General features: G+C 42.9%; 1 protein-coding gene across 2 annotated transcripts; it reads right to left on the minus strand.

Moving 5' to 3' along the window:
* Nucleotides 1-1062: 1062 nt before the first annotated feature.
* LOC129170047 (sarcoplasmic/endoplasmic reticulum calcium ATPase 2) lies at nucleotides 1063-25699 on the minus strand. 2 transcript variants are annotated; one of them, XM_054757190.1, is made up of 24 exons: nucleotides 25064-25698; nucleotides 24847-24864; nucleotides 24157-24239; nucleotides 22601-22705; nucleotides 20243-20381; nucleotides 17512-17592; nucleotides 10497-10582; nucleotides 10230-10385; nucleotides 9999-10140; nucleotides 9750-9916; nucleotides 8847-8935; nucleotides 8663-8765; nucleotides 8049-8180; nucleotides 7839-7958; nucleotides 7030-7248; nucleotides 6822-6945; nucleotides 6504-6715; nucleotides 6200-6420; nucleotides 5908-6110; nucleotides 5638-5723; nucleotides 5406-5539; nucleotides 5061-5178; nucleotides 3939-4059; nucleotides 1063-1812 (listed from the first exon to the last, which is right to left on the minus strand). In XM_054757190.1, the coding sequence occupies exons 1-24, from the start codon at nucleotides 25179-25181 to the stop codon at nucleotides 1799-1801; spliced, it is 2991 nt and encodes a 996-aa protein (XP_054613165.1). In that variant the 5' UTR covers nucleotides 25182-25698; the 3' UTR covers nucleotides 1063-1798. The 2 variants fall into 2 exon arrangements, with proteins under 2 accessions (XP_054613165.1, XP_054613164.1); XM_054757189.1 differs by lacking the exon at nucleotides 1063-1812 and having other exon boundaries at nucleotides 2347-4059; nucleotides 25064-25699.
* Between the last annotated feature and the right edge of the window lie 1409 nt (nucleotides 25700-27108).

The raw sequence follows: 27108 nt of genomic DNA on the forward strand, positions 1-27108 counted from the left end.
GAACCCAAGCTGCCTGAGGTCCAGTGTGAAATATCCACAGTCCGTCATGATTTGGGGTGCAATGTCCGGTGCAGGTGTTGGTAAACTCTGCTTTCTTAAATCCAAGGTCACCGCAACAGTCTACCAGAATGTTTTAGAGGACTTCATGAGTCCTTCTGCTGAGGATCTGTATGGAGATGCAGATTTGATCTTCCAGCAGGACCTGGCCCCTGCCCGTACCGCCAGAAGCACCAAAACCTGGTTTGATGCCCATGCCATCACAGTGCTTGACTGGCCAGCCAACTCACCGGCCCTAAACCCCATTGAGAATCTATGGGATATTCTCAAGAGGAAAATGAGAGGCACCAGACCCAACAACAAAGAAGAAGAGCTGACAGCAAGCATCAAGGAAATCTGGGCTTCCATAACTCCCAGGCAATGCCACAGGCTGATTGCCTCAATGCCACGTGGCATCGAGGCAGTGATTAAGGCAAAGGGATTCCCAACCAAGTATTGAAGATTGACATATCGTTTTGAAAGTACCATATTTTGATTGATTTGATGTGATCCTAATTTCTTTCTTTTATTTCCTGCAAAAACTGAGAAGTAAATGATAATATCGTCACAGTATTCAAATTTTTTGAATTCCTGTTTTCGTGGGTTTTATGAGCTGGAAGCCCAAATTATGTAAAAATAAACACTTGAAATTGTTTAAATTGTGGGCCCTGAATCTATAATCTATGAAAGTTTGACTTTTTGAATGGAATTATGGAAATTAAACAACTTTTCCATGACATTCTAATTTTTTGGAAAGGGTCTGTATATACTATATATATATATATATATATATATATATATAGCAAAGCAGTAGTAATACCAATAACAGTCCTCGTGTTCACCAGAAAGGACACTGGAAAAATTGTTTTGTGTAGGTTCAAAACCACCATCTACAAGTCTACCTTTAAAAACACCTTTATTCTCATGGTTTTTGCATTTGAAATAAACTTTTGTCCAAAAAATGCCTTGCCGGCTCTCAACAACGCAGAATAATGAATCAGCACAAAAAACTTTAAATATGATTTCTTTTATTTACCTAAAACCACAATCTCTAATGTAACTACAATCAGAATTAAATAATGAGTCTTTTTTTTTTTTTTACAGATTAATATACATATGTTTGTTTACCCAGGCTCCTATGTTGTGACCACACAGTACCCCCCTTATCATAATATCACAGTTTTACAGCCATACATACAGGATCATAAGGACCAAAAGAGGTAAGAAACCAGGAGAATGTATTGCAGGAATGTCCTTAAATGAATAAAATCACCAGACAAGAAAAAATGGAAGGAATGCAGAAAAGTATAGAGCGCAGTCACTAGTCATTTCTGGTGTCCTAACATTGCGCAAACAGTACAGTAAGAAAGACAGTGATCTCCAAAAAGTCTAAATCTTAAAACCTTGAACGTATTCTTTTATACATTAGAATATTGTAGAATTACAAACCGCAAAGCTTACGTACAGCTGCGAGGCATGCATGATGTCTGGACACGAAATGCAACCCGTGTTTAGTAATTAGGATTCTCTACACGCCAATAGTACCATGGATTAACAATTAAAAAAAAAAAAAACATGCAGGGATGGGGGAACATTCTAAATTCCCTGCACACTAAAATTAGTTGAATTTGGTCTCTTTCCTGTAAAGAAATCTGTGCACTTATATTTACACACATACACTTGTCATGATGTGTGAGGCCTGTGTGTACACATGCCAGATGGTGGTATGACTCCATCCGCTCCTTAAAATGTGTGAAGATTGTTAGGAGAGCCAACCTGTAACACAAAGAAATGCAACATTAGAACATGACGCTAAATTATGCATTCATACACTGGTCACAAAAATATATTATGGGTGTGAGGGAGTGAATGTGGCGCACACGGTGGCATTCCCAGTGTATGCATATTATGTTCATTACACACGTTTGTATAGCTACTGTCATTTATCCTCCATACCAATAAGGGGCAGTGTACACTAGCTTAGCAAACACTTACCAGCGAATAATTGCAAAGTACCATCTTTCAGTCTAGCCAAATTTGATTAAAAATGTGGAGAAAAGGAAAAATACTCACGCTAGTGACAGGGGAGCCAATGGAAGGCATTGGAAGAAAAAAAAAAAAAAAGGCAACACAACTGTCAAGTGGTACAAACATGCCAACATCCGGGCTGCTACCCCATAAACATGCTTTAAAGATGGCATCGTCCCCACATAATTAATGCTCATCCATAAACACACCAAGTAAGTATGAAGAGTCAAGCCTTAATTAAATAATGACAGAAAACACTTTGATTCAAAGGGTTCATGAGTGTATTTTTTTTCTCCTTAAAAGTAAAAAAAAAAAAAAAAGACAAGTTCGGGGATGTGGTGGTGGGGTATTCATTTGAAATCCAACGTCATTTGTGAGTCGTACTTTTAACGTCCTTTGAATCAAGCGCCATCAAGACGGTTAATAACATCTTTGCCTACATTTGACTCGAAAGCAAACCAAGTTAATGTCACAAAATCAAAACACGCAAAAAAAAAAAGATTAAAAAAAATGTTAGAGGGGAATGAATAGTTTGTTCCATTTTTCTGCACAAGCAAACCCGGGGTGTGGTGTGGTGGGGGCACACCTCCCATGTTACCACAGAGAGGAGCACAAAGCAAAAACATTTATCACATTGAGGTAGCTGTGCTCTTCCCAGTGAAGAAAACTTATTTCAAATCATAGCAGTAAAAAAAAAAAAAAAAGTTAATTTGTACTACATAACATTTGAGGGTAAAAGGGGCGGGGGGGCACACAATTAAATTAGAAATGAGCAACCACATACAGTTCATGCTTGGTCACAGGACATGCAGAGTTGTGAATAATAGTATTTCTTTCCTATCATCTAAGCCAGTGCTTCTCAACCGGTTTTGTCTGCGGGACCCACCGGCACAGACGTATGCGATGTGCGTTCACGGACATCGGGTCCTTACATGACTTTTGTATGACTTTTTTTTTGTTTTTATTTTTTGCCTGAGGTCATCTGGTTTAACATTTTTGTACAATTTTTTGTTGTTGTTGTTTTTGCCCAGGCAAAGACCCGCAAACTACCAGTTGAGAATAACTGATGTAAGCGGAGCATTCCAACATTCACTCCCCCCCTCCCATCCGCCCGTTCTTGGTTGCCACACGTCGCTTGTCCTCTGAAGACACAAATGGTAAACATTAGGGGGAGAAAGAAGAAATCAAGGCGGTCCACGTCTAAGCCACGCTGGTCCAACAAATTTACAAAGCCATACAAAAAAAAAAAAAAAACAAAAACAAACAAAAAAAAACACAAAAACACCCCCGCATAAAATAGTGTTCAATCTCTGTACAGAGCAACAATTTTCTGGTTTCCTCTTCTTTGTTTTGATAAGGAGCAGGGGGAGGAAGTTCGGCGAAATAATAACTGTAGTGACACGGGACTCATGATCCTCTAAACTACACCAGCGAGGGATAAAGCTTAAAAAGGCGTGAATTTATATTAATTTTAAAAGTAAAAAGTGAAATCAAATCTATGCGAGTGATCTAAAGCCAACAATTTAGGGTACTGCTGCGCTTCATGTTTCATAGCTGCTCCTCTCACACACGCACACGCTAAGCACACCTACACACAACACACATGAGCTGCGCACATGGAGGAGGAGGGGGGGGGGGGGGGGGGGGTGGAGGGGAGCAAACGTGGGGAGTGATGGCTGTGATGTTGGGGTGGGGAGAAAAAAGTTGTGCTCAAGTCAGTCAGGACCAGAACATGTCGGCCATGTTAGTGTCGGTGCTGTAGATCCAGAGGACCAGAGGGAGGGTGATGGCCATGAAGGGCCAGGAGATTCCCTCCATGCATGCAGCCAGGCAGCAGCCTTTGGAGCTGGCTGACTTCTCCTCCAGCTCTTTACCGGGCTCCAGGTAGTTCCTGGCCGCAAATTTGAGTATCTCGTCCAGCAAAATGACTGGCAGGGATATCTTGAGCACCACGAGCCACTGGGTCAGGTTCAGGGGGGTGATCTGGAAGATGATCTGGCAGGAAAAAGACAAATAAAAAATAAAGAACTGACGCCACACTATTTATTCTCAAACTGCGGTGGTGGTACGCAGGCTCCATCTAGTGGTACTCAGGAACATAGTTTTTTTTTTTTAATAAATACAACACAAATACAGTAATCCCTCATTTGTAGCAGTTAATTGATTCCAGACTCCGTAAGTCAATTTCCACGAAGTAGGATTCCTTACTTAATATTGTCATCGTTAAAGCATAGAAAACCTGTTTACCACTCTCAAAATATGCTTTACGTATAACATTTACAGCCCTGTAGACATGAAATAACACCCTTGTGTCTATTAGCCAATTTAGTAGACATGAGAAAATAAGATATTAGACATTAGACATAACAGACTCACACATTTGCATTGGGAGAGTTCCTTGTTTTTTTTTTCTAGACAATATACTCCTACAGTGGCCACTGTCTCATCAATGGAACATTACTGATAACTACTGTAGGAACCAGTGTAGAATACTACATATCACATCTTTGGATGCATTTTCTGAATGCCCTATATTTGCATTCTCGTTCATTTAGCCATTTTTATGCTTGGGCCAAGAAAAAGGTAAAATTTGTTAAAAAATTCCTATTTTTTGACTAATAGGCCGTAATCAAACACGTAACAGCGATAACATTCATTTTGAAAAGCTGTGATAGTGAATTACGCACGTTTTTTCACCATTCTCTGGTGGCCTCGGACCGTAAACCCCCGTGTAAAATGGGGGTCTTCTGCACATTAGAGGTGGTGTGATTGATCAAAAGTGAAAAAAACTTTTTTTTTTTTTTTTTAAATGCAAAATTATCTTATTTTTAGTTCTTGCAGAGCAGAAACTAATTTTTTTTTTCGGGATTAGGGGAGGCCCGAATCCGAATTATATTCCCTGAGAGGATGCTTTCCTGTGCCACATTTGTGAAAAGTCTGTTCTCTAAAGGGTTCGAGTGACAACTGGGACAACATTTACATTTCCAGTTTCTTACCGGAAGAGGTTCCACATAGAGGATGAGGAAGTGGAGGGACATAGAGAGACAGATGGCCCCTAGCAGCCACACGTTCTCCCAGGGAGGCATGCGCAGCAGCGACTGGTTCTCGGATACGCTGTGAACCCAAAGCCAGGCGTTTATTATTCCTACAATCTCCAAACCGTTCATTCGACCTCATATGGGAGCATGGAGTTAATGAGGCAGATTTATGATAATTCTGCTCCAATTGCCAGTTAGCAGCAACAAAACGCTGAGTTGTGCGTTCCTACTGTCTCGGAGGAACCTTGTGCCTCATTTGAGCACTTTAAAAGCAATAATGGTGGCCAACGGCAAACAGCACACCTGTTTAAAGCGTTGCACATCTCAATGGTGACCAGCACTGACAAGGCCATGGTCATTGGGTAAGGAGACTCAAACACCTTACAGTCCAGACCCTGGTAGTCTGGATTCTCTGGACCACACTGCAGGAAGTGGCTCTGTAAGCAACAACAATACAAATTATAATTCAGCACATTGTTGGATTTCAGTGTTGAATGCTTGTTGACATGCTAGCAGTGAGGCTTGTATTTTATACCAGTTGGTAAAAGGTGATCCTTGGTCCTTCTTCGGCAGCAACAAACCACCAGGCAGCGGCACCCACAGTGGCAGCACCCACGTAACCTACATAAAACAGCATGATGATATACACACAGACACAACATCCTGGTCAGATAATATGGAAATGCATCACTTGAAAAAAAGCGATGACTGCTGAACAACACTTATACATATCATGCGTCAATAGGTGCTGCAGTTTTCATTAGCAACTGAGCTCAAATTACAGACACTTAATAATGTGACTAACATCCAATAGCTAGGTATCTGAAGAAGAGCCATCCAGAGATGAGGGGCTCGCGAGCGTTGCGAGGCGGCTTGTTCATGATGTCCAAGTCTGGCGGGTTGAAGCCTAAAGCGGTGGCGGGAAGCCCATCAGTCACCAAGTTGACCCAGAGCAGCTGGACTGGGATGAGAGCTTCGGGGAAACCGAGAGCCGCCGTCAGGAAGATGCTATACACAAAAAAAAAATACCAGTGTGGATACAATTACAGTACAAAAATCGAATGCACAGTTGATGTGCAGAGAGAAGCTCCACTCACCAGACGACTTCGCCCACATTAGAGGAGATGAGATATCGGATGAACTGCTTCATGTTGTTGTAGATGGCTCGGCCTTCCTCCACCGCAGCCACGATGGTGGCAAAGTTGTCGTCGGCCAGCACCATCTCGGAGGCAGTCTTTGCCACAGCCGTGCCCGAGCCCATGGCGATACCGATCTCCGCCTTCTTGAGAGCAGGGGCGTCATTCACTCCGTCACCGGTCTGACAGGTGAAAAAGAATCATAACATGACGTTTCCTAACATTCTGTGGCGACAAAAATAAGAAGTCTTGAGTTTCTTCTTACCATAGCTGTGATCTCGTCATAGGACTGCAGATACTCTACGATCTTGGACTTGTGGGACGGCTCGACGCGGGCAAAACAGCGGGCCTTGACCACTGCATCTCTTTGCGCCGAAGGGGACAGGTCGTCAAATTCCCGGCCGGTGAAGGCCATGCTGGAGACGTCGTCGTCCTCTCCAAAAATACCGATGCGTCTGCAAATTGCTACTGCCGTACCTGAAATGACCCGGGGAGCAAATGGTTTACATCCTAGGGAACAGCTGGATAAGAAGTTCTGCAAAATGTAGAAAGGGTGTCCTGCGGTTATGCAGGCTGTGCGTACCCTTGTTGTCACCAGTGATCATAATTACGCGAATGCCTGCAAGACGGCAAAGTCTAATGGAAGCTGCCACCTCTGCCCGGGGAGGATCCAGCATGCCCACGCAGCCCACAAATGTTAAATCGGTCTGTGACAATACAACAAAAAAATTTCATCAGAAACACTGAACATTTGCTGCAGGGAGAGCAAACAAAACTCCAGTTGCACTCACTTCATACTCGATAAAGCGAGTGGAGTCCTCCAGCGCCAGGTCGACCTTGTTCATGGGATTGTCCCGAGTAGCCAGAGCGAGGCAGCGGAGGGTGTCCCTGCCCGTCCCATACTCCCTGATCACAGACATCAGCTTGTCCTTGATGCCGGGGGTCATGGGCACCTTGTTGCTGCCTACGCGGACATGCGTGCACCTGTCAATCACTCCCTCAGGGGCACCCTGTTTGGAAGGGCGGAGAATTCTTGTTGATTCTCTTTCAGGTGTATACAGTATATACTGTACAGTAATCTTTCCTTTATTGTGGTTAATTGGTTCCCGACCCGACTTTGATAAGTGGATTTTTGCAAAGTATGATACCTTATTTATAAATGGAATATTTTTGTATTTAAGAGGATAGAAACCTCTTTACCACCTTCTAAATACAGTTTGACACTAGAGCCCTCTTGACATGAAAAACACCCACATAGCCACCTTTGCACTTCTATTACCCAATATAGTAGACATAAGAGAAAATAAGCCATTTCAGACATAAATAAGACTCATGTTCATGTGTGTTGCTGTAAATGTGTTCCGGTGCTGGGGAGGCAAGCGGGGGGCGGACAGGAAGTGACGTAGAGGATTCAGAGTTGAGTTTTAGCTTGGCTTGGGTTACGGCCACAGCACTAGCACAGTAGTGTTAAGAGATTATTGTGCCTGAGATTATTCAAAGCTGCAACAAAAAGCACGTTGTTCCAGCGATCAAGTCTGGTGCTTGTGTGTCTCACCCAACATCACAGTAACATTACTGACACCTAGTGACCAGTGTTTACCTTAACAAACATCTTCCCTGCAGAGGAGCGGGCTTTGTTGGGAGTACAGTACACAGACATAGACTTCCTGTCTCGGGAGAATTCTAATGTGAACTCTTTCTTCATCAGCTGCTTGATGACCTGCACATTTAAACACACTTTCTTTTAAAAACACAGAATCCGTGTCATCTTCTATAATGTTGCGTGAATAAAGTTGCAAATGTTACATACGGAATTGCAGGCGTTGGCTCTCTCGATCTTGGAAAGGCCTTTCACTTCTGTATCAAAAACATTCATCTTCTCCACTAGACACGTGAGGGCCGTCTCAGTGGCCTCGCCCACCTTCTCATATACACCTTTGGTCTGGAAGCACATAAAAAGAGAATGCAAATCAACGCAAAGGCAAAGAGGAGTTGTACATCAGCTGTGGGCTGCTGGAGAGGGGGCAGCACAGACAGGGACAGGAGCAGGATCAACAGACTGATCAGGAGAGCGAGCTCTGTCCTGGACGGTCCTCTGGACTCCGTGGAGGAAGTGGGGGAGAGAAGGATGTTGGCTAAGCTGACATCCATCTTGGACAACACCTCTCACCCCCTACATGACACTGTGGGTTCCCTTAGCAGAAGACTGTTACACCCAGGGTGTAAGAAGGAGAGGTTCCGCAGGTCCTTCATACCGACCGCTGTCAGGCTCTACAACACCTGCACCACCTGAACCATGTTGTAGTCACTATGTCCCTATGTATTATTTACTTGCGTATCTTGCTTGCTGCTGTAACAAGTGAATTTCCCTGCTGTGGGATTAATAAAGTACAATACAATACATGTGTCACAACACAGGCAAACCTCATTATAGTCCAGTGAGGAATCATTACAGAGAGCACAGATGGAGGCCAGCTCCACCAGAGCGTCGTACTTGGAACATCTGACTTGTTTGCCATCATGGAACCTAAACATGTGGACAAATACCCGGTAAGCCAAGTTGTAGGAACAATGGACACAATTAAGCATAAAGACACTGAAGACTCACACTTCCCCATCTGGTGCATATGTGGAGCCAGTAACGGTGAATTCTTTTAAGGAGCAATGACCGCCATCTGCCCGGTCAATAATGAACATCTGCAAAACAAACAGTTTGAAAGACATTATTAGTATGTAACATTAACACAACAGTGATATAGTCCAAGAGGGGGGAGAGCAGGATGGAGATGGAGCTGACGGACAGTATTCAGCTGTATGGTGTCTGGGATAAAGACTGATTTTAGCTTACTGATTATTAACCACGAATAAAATGGGAAACCTGAAGAAGTGCTGGGATCATGGACGCATTAGGCAGAGGTTTGCATGAAAATGCATGGTCAAACAGCCAAAAATAGCACTCTCTTCCCGGCTGCTATGGAGCTGCACAAATTATTTTTCAGACACAATTTTGACTTGAGGAATACCAGGATGAAACGGCGAGACGCGGGAGGAAGGGACGTCTCTGCTCTCACTCTCTCGCTCCACACAAGGTCAGTTACGCAACTTTACTGTTGCCTGTGCTGCAAGTGAGTGACTAACTGCGTCCGGCATACTGATCAGCTTGATGTCTGACCGTGCATGGAGGAGGAGGAGGTGTTGGGTGGTGAAGAGGAGGGAGCGTGTAGAGTACAAGAACAGAATGAGGAATTAAGAGAACGGGGGGGGGGAACTACAGCCAACTCAGACTCGAACCAAACAGATGCAAGTTGGATGAATACAACTAAGAATAATTGTGTGTAAGCATTTAGGTCTTTCATCACATCCCCAGTGAGTCACAAGTTTCCACAACACTCCCTAGACATGACTTTGTTGAACTTTTCATATAAACTTCAAAGGCGAGCTTTTGTCTCCAACACCGAATCAGTAAAATTACACAATTGAAATAAGACACATATTAGGAACACTTCCTTACCCTGCAAACAGACATCTGATTGGTGGTCAGGGTGCCGGTCTTGTCGGAGCAGATGACGGACGTGCAGCCAAGGGTTTCCACCGAGGGTAGACTGCGGACAATGGCGTTCTTCTTGGCCATGCGGCGTGTGCCCAAAGCCAGGCAAGTGGTAATGACGGCAGGCAAACCTGAAGTGCCGACAAGATGTGTTTAGGAAATGGGACAGTACAGCAATACATAGTCATTGGTCCACTTGTGTAGTCATCACACCTTCAGGGATAGCCGCCACCGCCAGAGCCACAGCAATCTTGAAGTAGTAGACGGCCCCGCGGATCCACGAACCGCCGTGGACGGGATCGTTGAAATGTCCGATGTTGATGATCCACACGGCAATGCAGATCAGTGAAATAACCTGGAATGAAACAGCAAACAATCACAACATGAGCTGCTGTTACAGGTGGGGAAAAAAACAAAAAGAAAAAAAAAACACGGCGACATTACTTTGGACAGCTGCTGTCCGAATTCATCCAATTTCTGCTGCAGGGGTGTGCGCTCCTGCTCCGTTGCGGCCATCTCGTCGCGGATTTTACCGATCTCTGTGTTTCCACCTGTGGCCACCACTACACCGACGGCCTTACCTGCCGCGATGTTGGTGCCCTGGGAGGGTAAAAGTAAATAAGTAACCCATTAGGTTTATGGGTTGACACTTAAAGCTGAATATTGCCAAGTCTTTATGGAGACATCACATAGATCTCATGGCTCACTCACAGAAAAGAGCATGTTTTTCTTGTCCTGGTTGACGGCACGAGGGTCCGGCACGGGGTCAGTGTGTTTGATAACCGACACAGACTCTCCTGCAGAGACAGAAAAAGCAGCAAGGTTGCTGTGATGCTTTCTCCACACTTTGGTTGGGGGGTGTGGGGGGGTGCTGCTGTCTAAAAGCAGGCATGACAACCATCAAGCACCACCTTTCAGAGGGGCTGCGTGATAGCAGGGACAGCATCTCCCTGCATGTTCTGACAGAAGCTGTGTGGCCATGAATGGTGAAAAGAAGAGGAGCGGAAAACAAGCCAAAACACTAAAAATACCCCAAGGAGTTTGCAACCAATTAAGGCAGTTTGGGAAGGACGGGAGATTTAAGGCCTTGATTCACATAAAACTCCTCTCTCGTGCAGCGTCCATACTTATAGACTGCTTTGAATATTTTCCATTGCGGTCCATGCACAGCTTCCTGGGTTTGGCCTACCATTCATCCCCGTCACTCAGGTCTGCTTTTTTGGCATCGACCGAGCAGCCGTGACATGACGACAGTCGATGTCATGGGGGCATTTGCGGCAAAGGGAGTCGCTTAATTTATTTATTTGACCTGTCAGCGGTGTTGAACTCACGCAACCCATGCTGCAATATATTGAATGCTGTCAATGCTCCAATTAGCGCCACTATTTAATTAACCCTATCTAATCGCCGGATGTGTAGTCTACAATAACAAATACCTGCCGTGGTGTCTGAGTGCTGGAACAAAGAAGATTAGCATCTTGGAAAGCACAGCTGTGGGCAACCACCTGATGTTCTTTTTACCACCTCCACACGATGACAGTATTTTAAGTATAATGAGTGGTCCCAAGCAGCTTTAACTACCTCTGCATGCGCTTTCAATTGTTGCTCCTGCGACTCAGCTCTTGGTGCTGCATGTGCCGTACTGTTGTGTACAACAAACTCACAAGCGCTATTTCTATTGCTCTATTTTCCAAACTATAAGTTCCCCCCCAGTTTGGCTGGCTCTGCGACATATATATACAGTGTATGTGTGTGTATATATCTATCTATATATCTATAGATATATCTATATATAGATATATCTATATCTATATATAAGTATATTTTATGAAATGGCGCCATCTATCCATCCGGGCAATGACTACCGTGGCGCAGCAACATCCAGCGGATTACAAGGAAAACTGGCCATCTTCCGCTCCTACTGCAGTAAAAACATTGCAGACAACTACTACCCAACTACATCATCAACAAGGACGACGTGCCGCTCACTTTCGACATCACACACAATGGGGCACGAGAAGTCGGCTTTTACTGTTGTGCTTGGTTGCCATGGTAATGGACAGAAACTGCTACCTGTGGTGGTTTTTAAGAGGAAGAAAAGTTTCCAGGCGGACCAATCAAAGGGGCTGGACGAACGACGAGAAAATGGCTGAGTGGCTGAGTGACGTGTACGGAAAGAGACCGGATGTTTTTTTCGCACGCGTCACAAGTGCAGTAAATTAACTTGGAGCTTAACATCATTCCGGGAGGCTTGACGAAGGAACTCCAACCGCTGAACATCGGTGTAAACACGGCGTTTAAAGTGGAGTTGCGAAGGGTGTGGGAGCGATAGATGACAGCTAGGGAACACAGCTTCACTAACACTGGGAGGCAGTGCCGTGAGAGTTTCACCACTATTTGTGAATGGATGTAAACACGGCGTTTAAAGTGAAGTTGCGAGTGGCGTGGGAGCGATGAATGACAGCTTCACTAATGGATTGTGGATGCTTGGGCTAACGTGTCTGATGCACTGTTGTTCGAGCTTTCACAAAAGCCAGCATCATTTCTGAGGCGCCGCACGGCAACGAGACTGACTGACAATAACGACAGGTGTTTGATGGAGAACTTGCCCCGCTGTTCAGTTGGGATACAAAAGATGAGGACTTTGATGGATTAACATGAGTACATTGTTAAATACTTCAATAAAGTACAACCGAACTCAGTTTTGCTCTCGCTGGCTTTTTAAAAACATACAATAGCATGCATGCTAGCATATTGTAGCGTCGCTGGGAGCACTTCCAGTTCTCCAGCGTGCTTTGCAGTAGTGTTTTGGTGCAAATGCTCTTAAAGTTACATGTTTGAGCTACATAGTTGTTAGTTATTGTTCTGCAAAAGTAGCGGTAGTGTCTTGTCTGCTTTTGCGTTGCTGTGTGATGTTTTTAGTTGTGCACCATGACTGAGACTGTTGTGTTGAGTGATGACCATCCTGATTTCAAATTGGCTTGATAAACTGAATGAGAGTTCTGCTCTTAATTTATCTAAAGAAATAAAGCTTTGTCACTTCCTCACTGACTTCTGAGCGACACGATACCGTGCATACCTGCGCCCTATAATGCGGTGTGCCTTGTGTATGTGTTCAATACAAAAATAGCACCTGTTACTGAGACTGCGCCTTTTAATACGGTGCGCGTTATGGTCGTGAAAATACGGTATATATATACACACACACACACACACACACACACACACAGTAGTACCTCGCATAACAAACCTTTTACGTAAATTCCACTGAACGTAAAGAATTTATGTAAAGTTTTTGCATCGTATTACGTAAGAAATTCCATATAACGTAAAGCGTCAAGTCGGTGCAAGTTCAGAAATTCCCTATATATATATATATATATATATATATATATATATATATATATATATATATATATATGTATACATATATATGTATATGTATATACAGTATGTCACAAAAGTGAGTACACCCTCCACATTTCTGCAAATATTTTATTATATCTTTTCATGGGACAACACTGAAGAAATGAAACTTTGCTACAATGTAAAGTAGTCAGTGTACAGCTTGTATAACAGTGTAAATTTACTGTTCCCTCAAAATAACTCAATACACAGACCTTAATGTCTAAACTGCAGGCAACAAAAGTGAATACACCCCAAGTGAAAATGTCAAAATTGGGCCAAAAGTGTCAATATTTTGTGTGGCCACCATTATTTTCCAGCACTGCCTTAACCCTCTTGGGCATGGAGTTCACCAGAGCTTCACAGGTTGCCACTGGAATCCTCTTCCACTCCTCCATGACGACATCACGGAGCTGGTGGATGTTAGAGACCTTGTGCTCTTTCACCTTCAGTTTGAGGATGCCCCACAGATGCTCAATAGGATTTAGGTCCGGAGACATGCTTGGCCAGTCCATCACATTCACCCTTAACTTCTTTAGCAAAGCAGTGGTTGTCTTGGAGGTGTGTTTGGGGTCGTTGTCATGTTGGAATACTGCCCTGCGGCCCAGTTTCCGAAGGGAGGGGATCATGCTCTGCTTCAGGATGTCACAGTACATGTTGGCATTCATGGTTCCCTCAATGAACTGTAGCTCCCCAGTGCCGGCGGAACTCATGCAGCCCCAGACCATGACACTCCCACCACCATGTTTGACTGTAGGTAAAACACACTCGTCTTTGTACTCCTCACCTGGTTTCCGCCAGCTTGACACCATCTGAACCAAATAAGTTTATCTTGGTCTCATCAGACCACAGGACATGGTTCCAGCAATCCATGTCTTTAGTCTGCTTATCTTCAGCAAACTGTTTGCGGGCTTTCTTATGCATCATCTTGAGAAGAGGCTTCTTTCGGGGATGACAGCCATGCAGACCAATTTGATGCAGAGTGCGACGTATGGTCTGAGCACTGACAGGTTGACCACCCATCCCTTCAACCTCTGCAGCAATGCTGGCAGCACTCAGGTGTCTATTTTCCAAAGACAACCTCTGGATATGACGCTGGGCACGTGCACTCAACTTCTTTGGTTGACCATGGCGAGGCCTGTTCTGAGTGGAACCTGTGATGTTAAACCGCTGTATGGTCTTGGCCACCGTGCTGCTGCTCAGTTTCAGAGTGTTGGCAATCTTCTTATAGCCTAAGCCATCTTCGTGAAGCGCAACAATTCTTTTTTTCAGATCCTCAGAGAGTTCTTTGCCATGAGGTGCCATGTTAAACTTCCAGTGACCAGTATGAGAGAGTGTGAGAGTGATAAAACCAAATTTAACACACCTGCTCCCCATTCGCACCTGAGACCTTGTAACACTAATGGGTCACATGACACTGGGGAAAGAAAATGGCTAATTGGGCCCAATTTGGACATTTTCACTTAGGGGTGTATTCACTTTTGTTGCCTGCAGTTTAGACATTAAGGTCTGTGTATTGAGTTATTTTGAGGGGACAGTAAATTTACACTGTTATACAAGCTGTACACTGACTACTTTACATTGTAGCAAAGTTTCATTTCTTCAGTGGTGTCCCATGAAAAGATATAATAAAATATTTGCAGAAATGTGAGGGGTGTACTCACTTTTGTGACATACTGTATATATATACATATATATATATATATGTGTGTATATATATATATACATATACACACATATATATATACATATACACACATATATACACATATATATATACACATATACACATATATATACATACATATACACACACACATATATATACACATATATATATATATATATACACATATACATATACATATATATACATATACATATATATACATATACATATATATACATATACATATATATACATACATATACAGTCAAACCTGTCTTAGCGGCCACCTTTATAGAACGGCCACCTGCCTATAGCAGCCACTGAAAAATCCCCCCAGCAAATTTACATGTTATAGACCCTGTGTATAGCAGTCACCTGTCCAACGCGGCCAGCGGCCACCCATTTTGTCTACCTTGGTCAATATCTGACCGCATATAGCGGCCAAATTACCAACTCAAGTAGAAGCTTCATGCACGAAAAAGTTTCGTTTTTCAATCAATGAAGCCGTCGTGTGTAGACTTTGATTACTGAGTCCTAGCTCAGTCACAATCATTCACAAGATCCACACAAACTGTCAGTTGTTCCACATAAAAAAGCCGTCTTCTTTTGAGCTTGCTATTTCCTGGTCAAACATGTAACTTTAAGAGCATTTGCACCAAAACATTACCGCAAAGTAGGCTGGGAACAGGACGTGCTCCCAGCAACGCAATAAAATAAAAAAACAATAAAAAAAAAAAACATACGCCAGCATGCATGCGGCAGCGGGAGCAAAATTGAGTTGGGTTGTACTTAATTGAAGTATTTTAGAATGAACTCACGTTATTTTTCATCAATTCTCATCCACAAATCCATCAAAGTCCTCTTCTGTATTCGACACAAAAAAGCCGTCTTTTCTGTTCACTAATAGTCTGTTAACTTGTCAGTGTTATTCAGCTCCAAAGCAAAGAAGGAAACTTCTCCTGTTGCTTCTGCCAACTTTATTTATTGAACGCGGTCACCAGACAGCAGCTCAGAACACACACACATCTCTCAGCATCGTCTCTCCTTCCTGCTTGCCCACAAGGCAGGGGTTAAACAAGCCCCACTACATAGGTGTCCTGGCAATGCCTGTAAGGAATGACACCGTTTATTGTTGTGGGGAAGGAGAGACTCATGTCGCCAATGCACTTTAATGGCTTTATTAACAGTGAAGAACACTGCAGGACTTTACATCCACGCCAACATAAACACACTTCCCAACTCTCTCGAAACTCACAGCTAGCACTGAGCCTAGCTCTCCTGCTTGGGACGCCCACCGTCACTTCCTGATGAACTAAAGCTGTAATGACACTCTGCCGTATAAAAAGTAAAATATTACTACTAACGTGTCTGTTGTCTTATTTTTTGTCTAAGATGTCTTATTTTCTCTGATTATATCTGCAATATTGTGTACTAAAAATGTAAAGGTGACTATAGGAGCGTTATTTCATGTCTTGAGGGCTCTAATGTTCAATACCATATTTTGAAGATTGTAAACAGGCTTCTATGCCATAACTATAAAAAAATTCTATTTATTAATACTGAATCCTACTTCACAGATACTGTATTTACTTATCGCGGCAGAGTCTGGAAACAATTAACTGTGATAAACAAGGGACAGCTGTATATAATTTAACATGCGCTGCCTTTAAGTTAAAGTGAGGTGGTGGTTGTTTTTTTTTTTGTGGCAACTAGTGGCCGCAATAAATCATGAGTTGAGCTTGTGACAGTTGGGCACACCGATTTGATAACACATAGCATACCAGACACTTTTTGTTACGGAACACTGTCTATTACACTTCTGCTTTGGAGACTGTGTCTGTAAGTAATGTGCAACTATCATATGATACCTGTGTGGATTGAGAAATGTGGTATTTTAGACAGCAGTGTTGTTTCATTTGGACACTATTATGCCTAGCTTGGGAGATTGTAGCTGCTGTGTCCGTCGCCACAAACTAAATATACACGTATAATTTTCAGGCTATTTCAATTTATTTGTGAATACTAAAATCGTGTTTTTTTTTTGGTTAAAATACGGCAGTTTGATCCGTTTATACACACCGGGATGCTTCCAGGCATCATGCCACATATTTAAAGTGCCGTCTTTGAGAACCATATAAAAAGGACCTATTTCAGCTTCTGTAACTTTACTTTGTCTCCTTGTTGGTGTAAACATTGCCACCTCCCCTCTTGTAAATGTAATGTTAGTAGCGGCGCCCTCCATCATAAAAATATCCCTAAATGCGTCTTATGGTCCACTGCAACTTATGCTTGTTTTCTTCCCCTCTTCATGACGCATGTTGTGAACGGATCAACTTACAGTCCGGAAAAGGTAATGCTGATTCAGCAGTTTGCTCCCTACAACATTGGTTCTGCTGCTGCTGTGTTGTATGATACACTTGTTAATAAATGACCATGTGGTCAAAGAGAGGTACATTTTCCTTCCTGCTTTCTCGTGCATGCAAAATCATTGTGAAAAAAAATATGGTAAAAGATTCAGTTCTATATCAAATGAAAAGGAACATTTCTAAAAACTGGTTCATTAACATCCTGCCCTCGCCGCGGTTTTGGCAAATGAACGCCCGGCTATAATTACATTCACATTCATGGCACGTGTGGCTCAACTTATTTTACCTGTTAGGATTGACTGGTCGACTCTCAGCGTGGTTGACTTGATGGACGTGAGCCTGATGTCTGCAGGCACTTTGTCGCCAACTATGGACGGGAAACAACAAAGCACAGAATACACATATTGTGAGTAGTAATCTTTTGCACAGTCTTCCACGGTTTAAACAAATTTGTAAATTACACTGGGAAGGGCATTGGGAAACATTTCCTTGACAGGGAAAAATATCAATTACTTGCTACAGAACAGTATTGAATTCCCATTAACCACAAGGACACAAATTCATCACCCCTCCTTCTTTACAGACTTTAGCAATCCCTTGTAAAACTAAATGTAAATACACACTAAAACTCCGGGCGTAAGAGGGAGGAAGAGCACCAAATTGACATCTTTTGCTTAAAAGGCAATCAAACAGAAAGGCTGCTTTGTGTTATTTGTCAGCCATGCGGCTGGCTGCAAAGGGACACCGGCCGGAAGTCGTAGCACAGTATTATGAATAAAAATTGTGATGTTGCAGCTACACACTCTCGAGTGGCAAGTGAAGACAAAGTAGGAAGACATGTAAACCCTTGAGCCTCTGAAAGGGGGGCAGTGATGCAAGAAGAATTAGACACACATCCAAAAATGGGAAAAGTATTTTTATCAGCTGCACATGTTCTACTGGATTTAAGGTGGTGGGACACTAGAGCATCCATGGATACCATTCAGACAAAAAGAAATACATTAGTGAGCAATTGCGAAACACTGTGCAACTTAAAATATAAGCATTGCAGAGTTTTGGATGAAAAGTTTATACACTTGGAGAAGACCGTACCATCTGCGCTGCCAAATATGGTCTACTATGCCAGAAGCTGTCAAAAGCACTTCCATCACGACAAAAGACAAGTGAAGTCTCCCATTGGTGTAATGATAAGATAAAGTTACAACGATCACAGGGAATTCCACTACAATTCATAACGCTGTCTGAAACAAACTTTGATGCAAGTGAAGCGAAACGTTCCTCCCCAATTTATTTAGCTTGAATTACTCTCGGAAAGCTACGACCTAAAGGATCAGGACCTTTCTTCACCCCGTGTGAACAAAGTGGATTATCCCCGCAGTGAAAGATAAACTGTTGATCATCTCAGTCAAAGTTTAGAACAACTCCAGAGTCTTGTGACTTAAACAATAGCAGATTTAACATGTGACTGTCTAACACAAGCATAAAAACAAAAAACAAAAGTGTGCACTGAGCATCTCCTCCTACACATGGCACCCAGCACGTACGCCAACAGCCTTCTGCGACCTTTTGCTGATGTCCTCCAGTCCACTAGGGACTGTTTGTCCTTCCTTTATGAGTGGAAAGATCGCAATCCAAACCCGCGCAAATCACACATTCTGTACATTGTCTGCATGTTCCAATCATGGAACGGTAATTGAGCTGGGAAAGTGGACAATACTGGGGGACGTGCTAATCTAAAACATGGCCGTTTCAAGTGCAGCCACATTTCTGACATTGGAAAATATGAGGCATTGCAGTGGTTGTATGAAGAGATATAGATCATCATTACAGATATCGATATCGACACCAGCGTTTCCATCCAACTAATGTGCAACATAAGATAAACACTGCAATATGCAATTTAAAATATGCTGAAGAAGTGCCTTATTTATTTAAAGAAAGTCACTGTAGAATCATGGCCAATCATCAACTAAAATTACATGTTGTAGTAAGTAAGGCAGGAAATCTTTATGAATTCACAAGACAAGTCAGAAGCATGTTTGTCTTAATAAATTGACAAATACTCCTGTGAATCACCACCTTATTGTGGTGGTGGATTTTGAGTTCCTGGGTGATCCCAGGAACTATATTGTCCGGCACTACAGGCCCTTGGAATGATCTTCCAAGGCAAACAGGTCCTAGGTGACGAACCAGACAAAGAGTGACTCAAAAGACCCTAAGAGAAACTATAAAAAGGAGAGACCGCACTTCGCCCGGATGTGGAACACCAGGGGCTAACCCTGGAGCCAGGCACGGGAGAGGGGCTCACACCTTTGCCCGTGGGTCCCAGTCGATCCCAACCTGGCCCAAGTTGAGGTGGCTTCTAGTCTGGATGCCTCCCTGGCATGCCCAGCCGGGAGGAGGCTCCAAGGCAGACCTACTACACACTGGAGGGATCATGTCTGACAGCTGGCCTGGGAGCACCTTGGTGTCCTCCCGGTAGAACTGGAAGACGTGGCCGGAAACCGAAAGTGCGGACTTCCCGACTGAGACTGCTGCCTCCGCGACCCAGATAAGCGGAAGAAAATGGATGGATGAATTCACAAATAAGACTCCCAATTAAATAATGCTAGCAACGTTACATGTTAAAAAGCTCCACATTTCTATGTGGCACAAACATCCACATGAGAACAAAGCAAAGCGCAAAGTATAGACGAATCCGTGAAATGTATAAACTGGGCTCATTCAGCACGTCTTCCATTGCTTATTATTTTGCTGAGGTACGCTATCTGCGCGCGAGTCTGATGACATTAAATTAAAAGCATTAAAAGGAAAATGCCTTGCGTCCTTTATCACTGAAAATTGTATATTTACAATCCGAGGGCATATCTTAGAAAACAACTCCAGGCCGCGGCCATACCTAGCTAGCAAGCCTGTTGCTGTGTGGAACACGACGTCATCACTCGTGTGCCCATATCATTATCGGCAGGGAAAAAAACCCCCATCAATATCAGCCATCCCAATTAAATTTTTCTTACCTGCGACCTCCACAATGTCCCCAGGCACAATGTCCCTGGCCTTGATTCTCTGGACACTCTTCCTGTCCTGGCGGTACACCTTTCCCATCTCTGGCTCATACTCCTTCAGGGCCTCGATTGCATTTTCCGCATTTCGCTCCTGATGGTGGAATTTGAAGAAATGTTAGACTGACTGTGTGTGATTGTTTATAGTTTTAGTGGCAAGCAAGGTAATTACATGATGATACAAAATCTCGATAGCACAGGAAAGCGATCTCATCTTTTATCATTCATCCGACTCCCCACTTCAGACACAATTCAGATGAGACTCTTCATTTGTAAGACAATATAGCACAGCGCCACCCACTCCACCGAATAGATGTGTCATGCAAATGATCTTTCCGCAGCAAGTGAGTTCAGGGGGAAGCGATATGCAATCTGCCAGCGTCACCAATAAATATGATTCAAGCGTCAGCTGTAAGGGCTAGAAAACCTTCAGCTTTAATAAACCACCAAAATAATGGTTGAATTGTTATGGGTCGGCAACAGAGGTGAGAAAAATCTCTCATGTCCGTCACTTGTTGGAAAGAAGAGGCGCTGAAATGGTCGCTTTTGAAGTTATGGGTCTTCATGACATAATTGAGGAAACACGTCCTTCCTCAAACATGACACCGCCCCTAGTTGGATGAGCCCACCACGGGTATGCAGCACCATTTAACAGACGGGAAACGAGAAGAGGCTTCACTACACGCCCTGAAATGGAGCCTCGGTCAACTATCAATCAGCTATAGACGTGGGAGCTGAGCTGTAATTTCTATCATTTTGTTTTTCTTTTGTCAAATAGGCTAACCTAGCATGGTGTTGCTGTTAAAATGTGAGTGTAAAGTTAGCACTGTAGCATCACATAGCTATGCGAGGTGCTGACATTTGTGTCCACCTGTCCCACTCCATGTTACGTTGTTATATGTAGGGTTGGGCATCGAATCTCGAGCATCGATGGCAACCGGGACTAACATTCCCATTCTCCCGGGATCGCTCAAATTAGAGATGCACAATATCTTTTTTCCCCAAAACCAATACCGATGACTTTCTGCTGGCCAATGATATCGATAACGTTTTTATATCTACTTTTATACATTTAGACAGCTGGAGGTAAGAACAACAAATTTGGATGTGACCAACTGGGTGCACGATCAACATGATTCATGGTCACGCATTCATAGTTTAGAAACAACAGAGTGCCTCGTCTTTGATGAGCTACATCGGACTTCCTCTAAGCAATCAGAATAAAAAAAAAAAAAAAAACGTCTGTCTCATGCCCATGTAACCGACGGTTTTGATGATTTTGAGGCTAGCTGATGTGGGAGTTCGGTGTAAATAAAGGACGGGAGCTATGGCTAGGCAAGTTTATTCATTTGCACAGTAAGGGACCTTCTCAACTCACTCCGGCCTTCAAAATAAGAGCACTTTGGGCTACATCCAGTTTACTTGTCTTACCAAAATATGGGGGTCTTAAAATAACTTCTCCAACATTGAGGCAGCAAACAAAGTATACTACTTTTCTAAAGTAAATACCTTTTGTGAAAGTGTACTCCTGTAAAAAGAAACTTCACATATATATTCCAAAAAAAGTTAAACAATTCATGGAGGAGTTCAGACATTTCATCCAAAAAGAACTCTTGTTAGCGCCCTAAGAACCGGAATCGTTCAAATTCAAACAATGCCCAACCCTAGTTATGTGACATATGGCATTTATTACGTTGGACACGTACAGAGTTACAGTATATATGTAAAAAATATATATATAAGTGGAAAGGTAACAGTCGGAAACAGGCATACAGTAGACAAACAAAGCTCAACGGCGTGTTCCCAGTAGCACTTTTATAAATTCCAGCATGAAGGACAACACCCTTCCAATACCTGAGCGGGACTCCTTGACACTTAATTCAAATTGTTGAAAAATACTATGAGAATGATTGATCAATCATGTTGATGTGCCAGCCAGGCACACAACGTGCGTGCCCTGGGCCTGTTTCGGTGTGCCCAGCCACCACAAAAGAGCATGCACACAATCAGCCCGTCTGTCATAATTGACTTCGCTTTGTTCTTTTTCTAAGCTCTTCCAACGCCAATTACAGAAGGAGATGCAGAGCGCTGATTGAATTAGCTCGCCTCCGTGTTCAAATAAACATCCATTCGCTGCTTTTTCTACCCGTTATAGCTCAACGGTGTAGGGAAATGAAAATGTTTTTAAACACAGCAAATGAACATGCAAACAGGGAGCACCACACCGGGTATATAAACAGCCACTGCATTTGTAAAAATGAAAGAAAAGAACTTCAAGACAAGACTATGCAGTTATGTGTTTATAATACATACCTGCCAGACTCCCACAACGGCATTGGCTATGAGAATCAGGAGGATGACAAAAGGCTCCACGAAGGCTGTAACCGTTTCCTCTCCCTCTTCGAACCAGGCCAGCACCTAGAAGAGACGTAGCATTAAATACAATTCAAATGCGCAAGATTATATTTTCACAACCCGGCCATGACACCGCCTTTCCAGGATGTAAGCAATGATGTTTTTCGACGAGCCACTTATAGGTCAGATAACGCTAATCTGCAATCTAAGATTAAGCGGCAGTTCTGCTTCCTGACTAAACAAAAAGTCTGTAAACAACGCTACATGGGCGTCCGAGGCACACTAGAGCCAGTGATTTATATGCTCAGTAACCATGGTGAACAATGAGGTTCTCTGCCAGCGGGCCAACAGCCAGAAGAAACGATGCCACAGGACCGTCAACCCAACACTGGCTCATACATAAGACTCTTTCAGGGAACGGAGTGGATGGAAATGCATCCATTAAGCGAGTGACTGCAAAGCCGGGTGACGAGGCCTCAAAAAGTAGGACAGGAGGGTTCAGTGCCATGGAGATTTTAAAACATTCGGGACGGCACTCTGCACAAGCATCACGTGACCTCAAATGTGGAAGCCTGTTAGAAACGTAGCATAGGACCTCCACAAGAGATGTGATATTTGTAATGGTGATGTATTTAATCTGCTCACTGATTTATCCTCTTCATAGCAGAGCTCCTGACTACAAACGCTTCACCTGCGTCTTATCTTGTCCACTCTGCTGGGCCATGAAGGGCACTTAATAAAAAAGGACTTAAGAACACATTAACATGAACGTTTCAATAGATGCAAGCATGTCAGGTAAGGGCCCTAAACTACAACGGCACAATATCTTCCACCCCCCACCCCCAAACTGATACCTTTCTGCTTCTCAAGACTGATATGGTATCGATAACCACATTTTTGGGATTTAACTGTAGTTTGTGCACACCTGGGGGTAAGAAGGACTCAACTAACCATCTGTACCAGTTGATTTGTCCTAATCAAATATCATGACATTACTACTACTACCACATCACTACCACCAGGACAACCAGAGTATAGAACGGAGGGAGCCACCTGCTGTGGACCAGTAAAGTGTACTATATTCGGACAGATGCCCCGAGCAGCCGGTGTGCCGCTACAGAGGTCAGGAGAACTGGAGTATAGAGCGGGAGGAGCCACCTGCTGTTGTCGGGAAGGCGCACTGTATTCGGGCTCACGCTCTGAGCATCCGGTGTGACGCCACGGAGGTCTCTGGCACACTGTTTGCGCTTTTCAAACGCCATGACGACAGCATTGGAGGTGGCTGATAAGGTTTTTTGTGTGCTCGATGGGGTCTTTCCCCACCTCATTGAGGAGCATTTGGTTTCATAAGGATGCAAAATGTCTTCCTCGGAATGGGAATGTTTGTTTACAAGTGAGGTCAGGGGACGTTGGGACAGGCTGTTAACGCTACCCTAAATGCAGCACATTTGTTATTCACACATCGCTTACTCATCCAACAGTACATACATGCCCGTAATACTTGTAATACTTACAAAAGATATGCAGGCAGCCAGTAAAAGGATCCTCACGAGCAAATCTTCAAACTGTTCCACCACCAGCGCCCAAAGGGACTTGCCTTTACAGAAAATAATAGTTAATGATTGAAAATAAGCAACTTTGTTTTGTTTTTTTACAGTCTTTTAACCCCTTGTCGTTCCAATAGCCAACAACCAAATTGACAACTTTTTGCACCGTCTGCTAGCCAATGAATGCCAACCGCTCATCTAATGTACAGCTCGGGCCAATTACATCCAATCCTAATGATGACTGATGCATTGAACAACCAATGAAAAAACACATAATGGTTGGGCTTCTTGTCCAAAACAGGGAGTTTTACACACATTCAAAAGACACTGCATGGAATGAGTTAAGACTGACCGATAGTGTCCAAATGGCTCACCTTTGGAACGCCTGATTTTAACTTTAGGCAAAAAAAAAACTGTTAGATACATAATTTTTGCAGTCTCATTGTCTGAAATTTGAAAAATAGATTAGGTGGGGGACTCAAGCTATGGCCCCTATCGTGTCTTCTAGTTCACATATCCAAAGTAATTATGGTGAAGGTACACGTTACTTTAAGAGGTATAAGCAAAATTAAAAAAAAAAATCTTCAGTGTTTCACTTGACTTTAGGCATTTTAGCAACAGAAAAGGGGTTTAATAGACAGCAAATGATGTACTCACCCTCCTCAGCTGGCAACTCTGCAGACCATCATAAAGGAACCCCAGAGAAAAAAGAAATCAATTTGGGTCATACAACAATGGTCATCAGTAAGGCTGTAGAAGGCTGTAGAATTAGCATCACAACCAAATATGATGAAAGAGCAGTGACGTCAATAAGCCCACATAACGTTACTTGACACAACTTAATTATTTAAACAAAAAACAACACCGAGCTTACCGTTAGGTCCGTACCGCTCTCGCTGCTTCTTGACTTGCTCCAAGCTCAGCCCGGTGCTTTCAATCACGTTAAAAAAGCTGTACACTTCTTCCACCGTCTTTGTGTGAGCGTTGTCCATGGTGAACGGCTACACTGGAAGGACACCGTTTGCCTCTTTCTAACTGGTCCCGACCTCGACCGGACACTGTCCTCCCTTCTTCTTCACAAGTTAAAATGATAATAAAACAAGAATAGAATGCCCGTACAATGTGCTATTGAGTGTAAGAAACAAATGGCTACAACACAGCGAATTAGCGGCTCCGGAGCTAACGACCAGTTAGCCGCTAATGCTAAGCTAACGATTAGGCTATGGCTTGATTTCGCCGGCTGTGCTCTGCTAGCTAGCACTCCCGAGAACCCACCAACGGAAAACTCATATCAACATATCTGTCCTTGAATTAATGGTCCCTCTCTCTGTATAAAAAAACGATGAAAAGCTACACAAGACAGGTTATGTAAACATGTGGTTGTCTTCTAGCTTAGCTTAGCTTAGCTTAGCTTAGCTTCGCTTCCAAGCCTGCTCTGCCTGTCTATTAATGCGGAATCACCAGCGTCCTCTTCTGTAATAGTCCGCCGCAGCCTTGGTGCGCGTCGGATGCGGTGTTCGGTGTCCGCATGTGGAACCTTCTGATTGGTTAACGGAACCGGAAATGACCTGACGTCATCTTTGTCCTTTTTTTTAATTAATACTGTACTGTATTACCATTTGCATTATTTTCGTAACTGCTGTATGAATAATGTAATGAATGGAATGATGTATGATGATGTAATGAAACGTCTGCCTACGGTAAACTTTCGGTAAACCTTTAATACATGTTGTTAGTTTTTTAAAGGATGCATGATTAATATTATTAACATAATACAGTCTTATTTTTAGACTTTTATAAAGCCTTTGGTATGATAGAGCATGAGTTTATGTTTCAAGCCTAAGATCTCCTTGGATTTGGAAATAACTTCATCAATGTAATCAGATTACTATACAGGGATACAAACAGTTCGGAGTGTCTTCACATGGCAAAGATTTAGGATGAACAAAGGTATAAAATAAGGATGTCCAATCTCACCATTATTGTTTATTGCAGCCACAGAAATTCTTTCTTTTCTCCTCAAAACTGCTGAATTTGGTAAACTATCTGGACCAGGCAAAGAGTAGTCGGCTGATGACACAACCATCTTTTTAAATAATCTGAATTCCATCCATCCATCCATCTTTAAATCACCAAAATCCTCCAAATTATCGATAATTTCCCAAAGGCTTTTGGACTAAAACTTAATTTACACAAATGTGAAATGTGTTACTTCTACTGCATTTGATATCCCCATTAAATCCCATTTAAAATATCTGGATGTACATATAACTAAAAATAGGACTGAATTAGAAAATCTTCATATTTGGGAGAAATTGCAAACATCTAAAAGTAATTTAATTCATTGGACACAAAGAGATTTATCCATTCTGGGAAGAATATTCCTCACCAAGATGGAAACTATCACTATACTTATATATCCTGCATGTACAACCCCTGGCAAAAAATGATGGAATTTCCAGTCTCGTAGGATGTTCATTCAGTTGTTTAATTTTGTAGGGAAAAAAAGGAGATCACAGACATGACACAAAACTAAAGTCGTTTGAAATGGCAACTTTTTGGCTTTAAGAAACACTGAAAGTAATTCAGAAAAAAATTGTGGTACAGTGTTCCCTCATTTATCGCGGGGGATAGTTTCCCAAAATACCCGCAATAAGTGAAAGTAGCCAACTTCTCTTTTTCTTTTTCTTTACAATGATTATATATGTTTTAAGGCTGCCACACCCCTCACCATACACTTTATACACTTTTCTCAGACAGGCATGGACATTTCCTCACATTTCTCTCTTGTTTAAACATTCTCAAAAAAGACAATCCCTTTCTTTAATTTTAATGATCAACTTACAGGTGGACACACAAATTTATTAAGTCACTCGCGTGTATGTCACTCCCGTGGATGTGCCTTTTTGTCCTGGCGCC

This window comes from Dunckerocampus dactyliophorus, chromosome 17 (assembly GCF_027744805.1).
Source record: "Dunckerocampus dactyliophorus isolate RoL2022-P2 chromosome 17, RoL_Ddac_1.1, whole genome shotgun sequence".
In the NCBI taxonomy this organism is placed as follows: Eukaryota; Metazoa; Chordata; class Actinopteri; order Syngnathiformes; family Syngnathidae; genus Dunckerocampus; species Dunckerocampus dactyliophorus.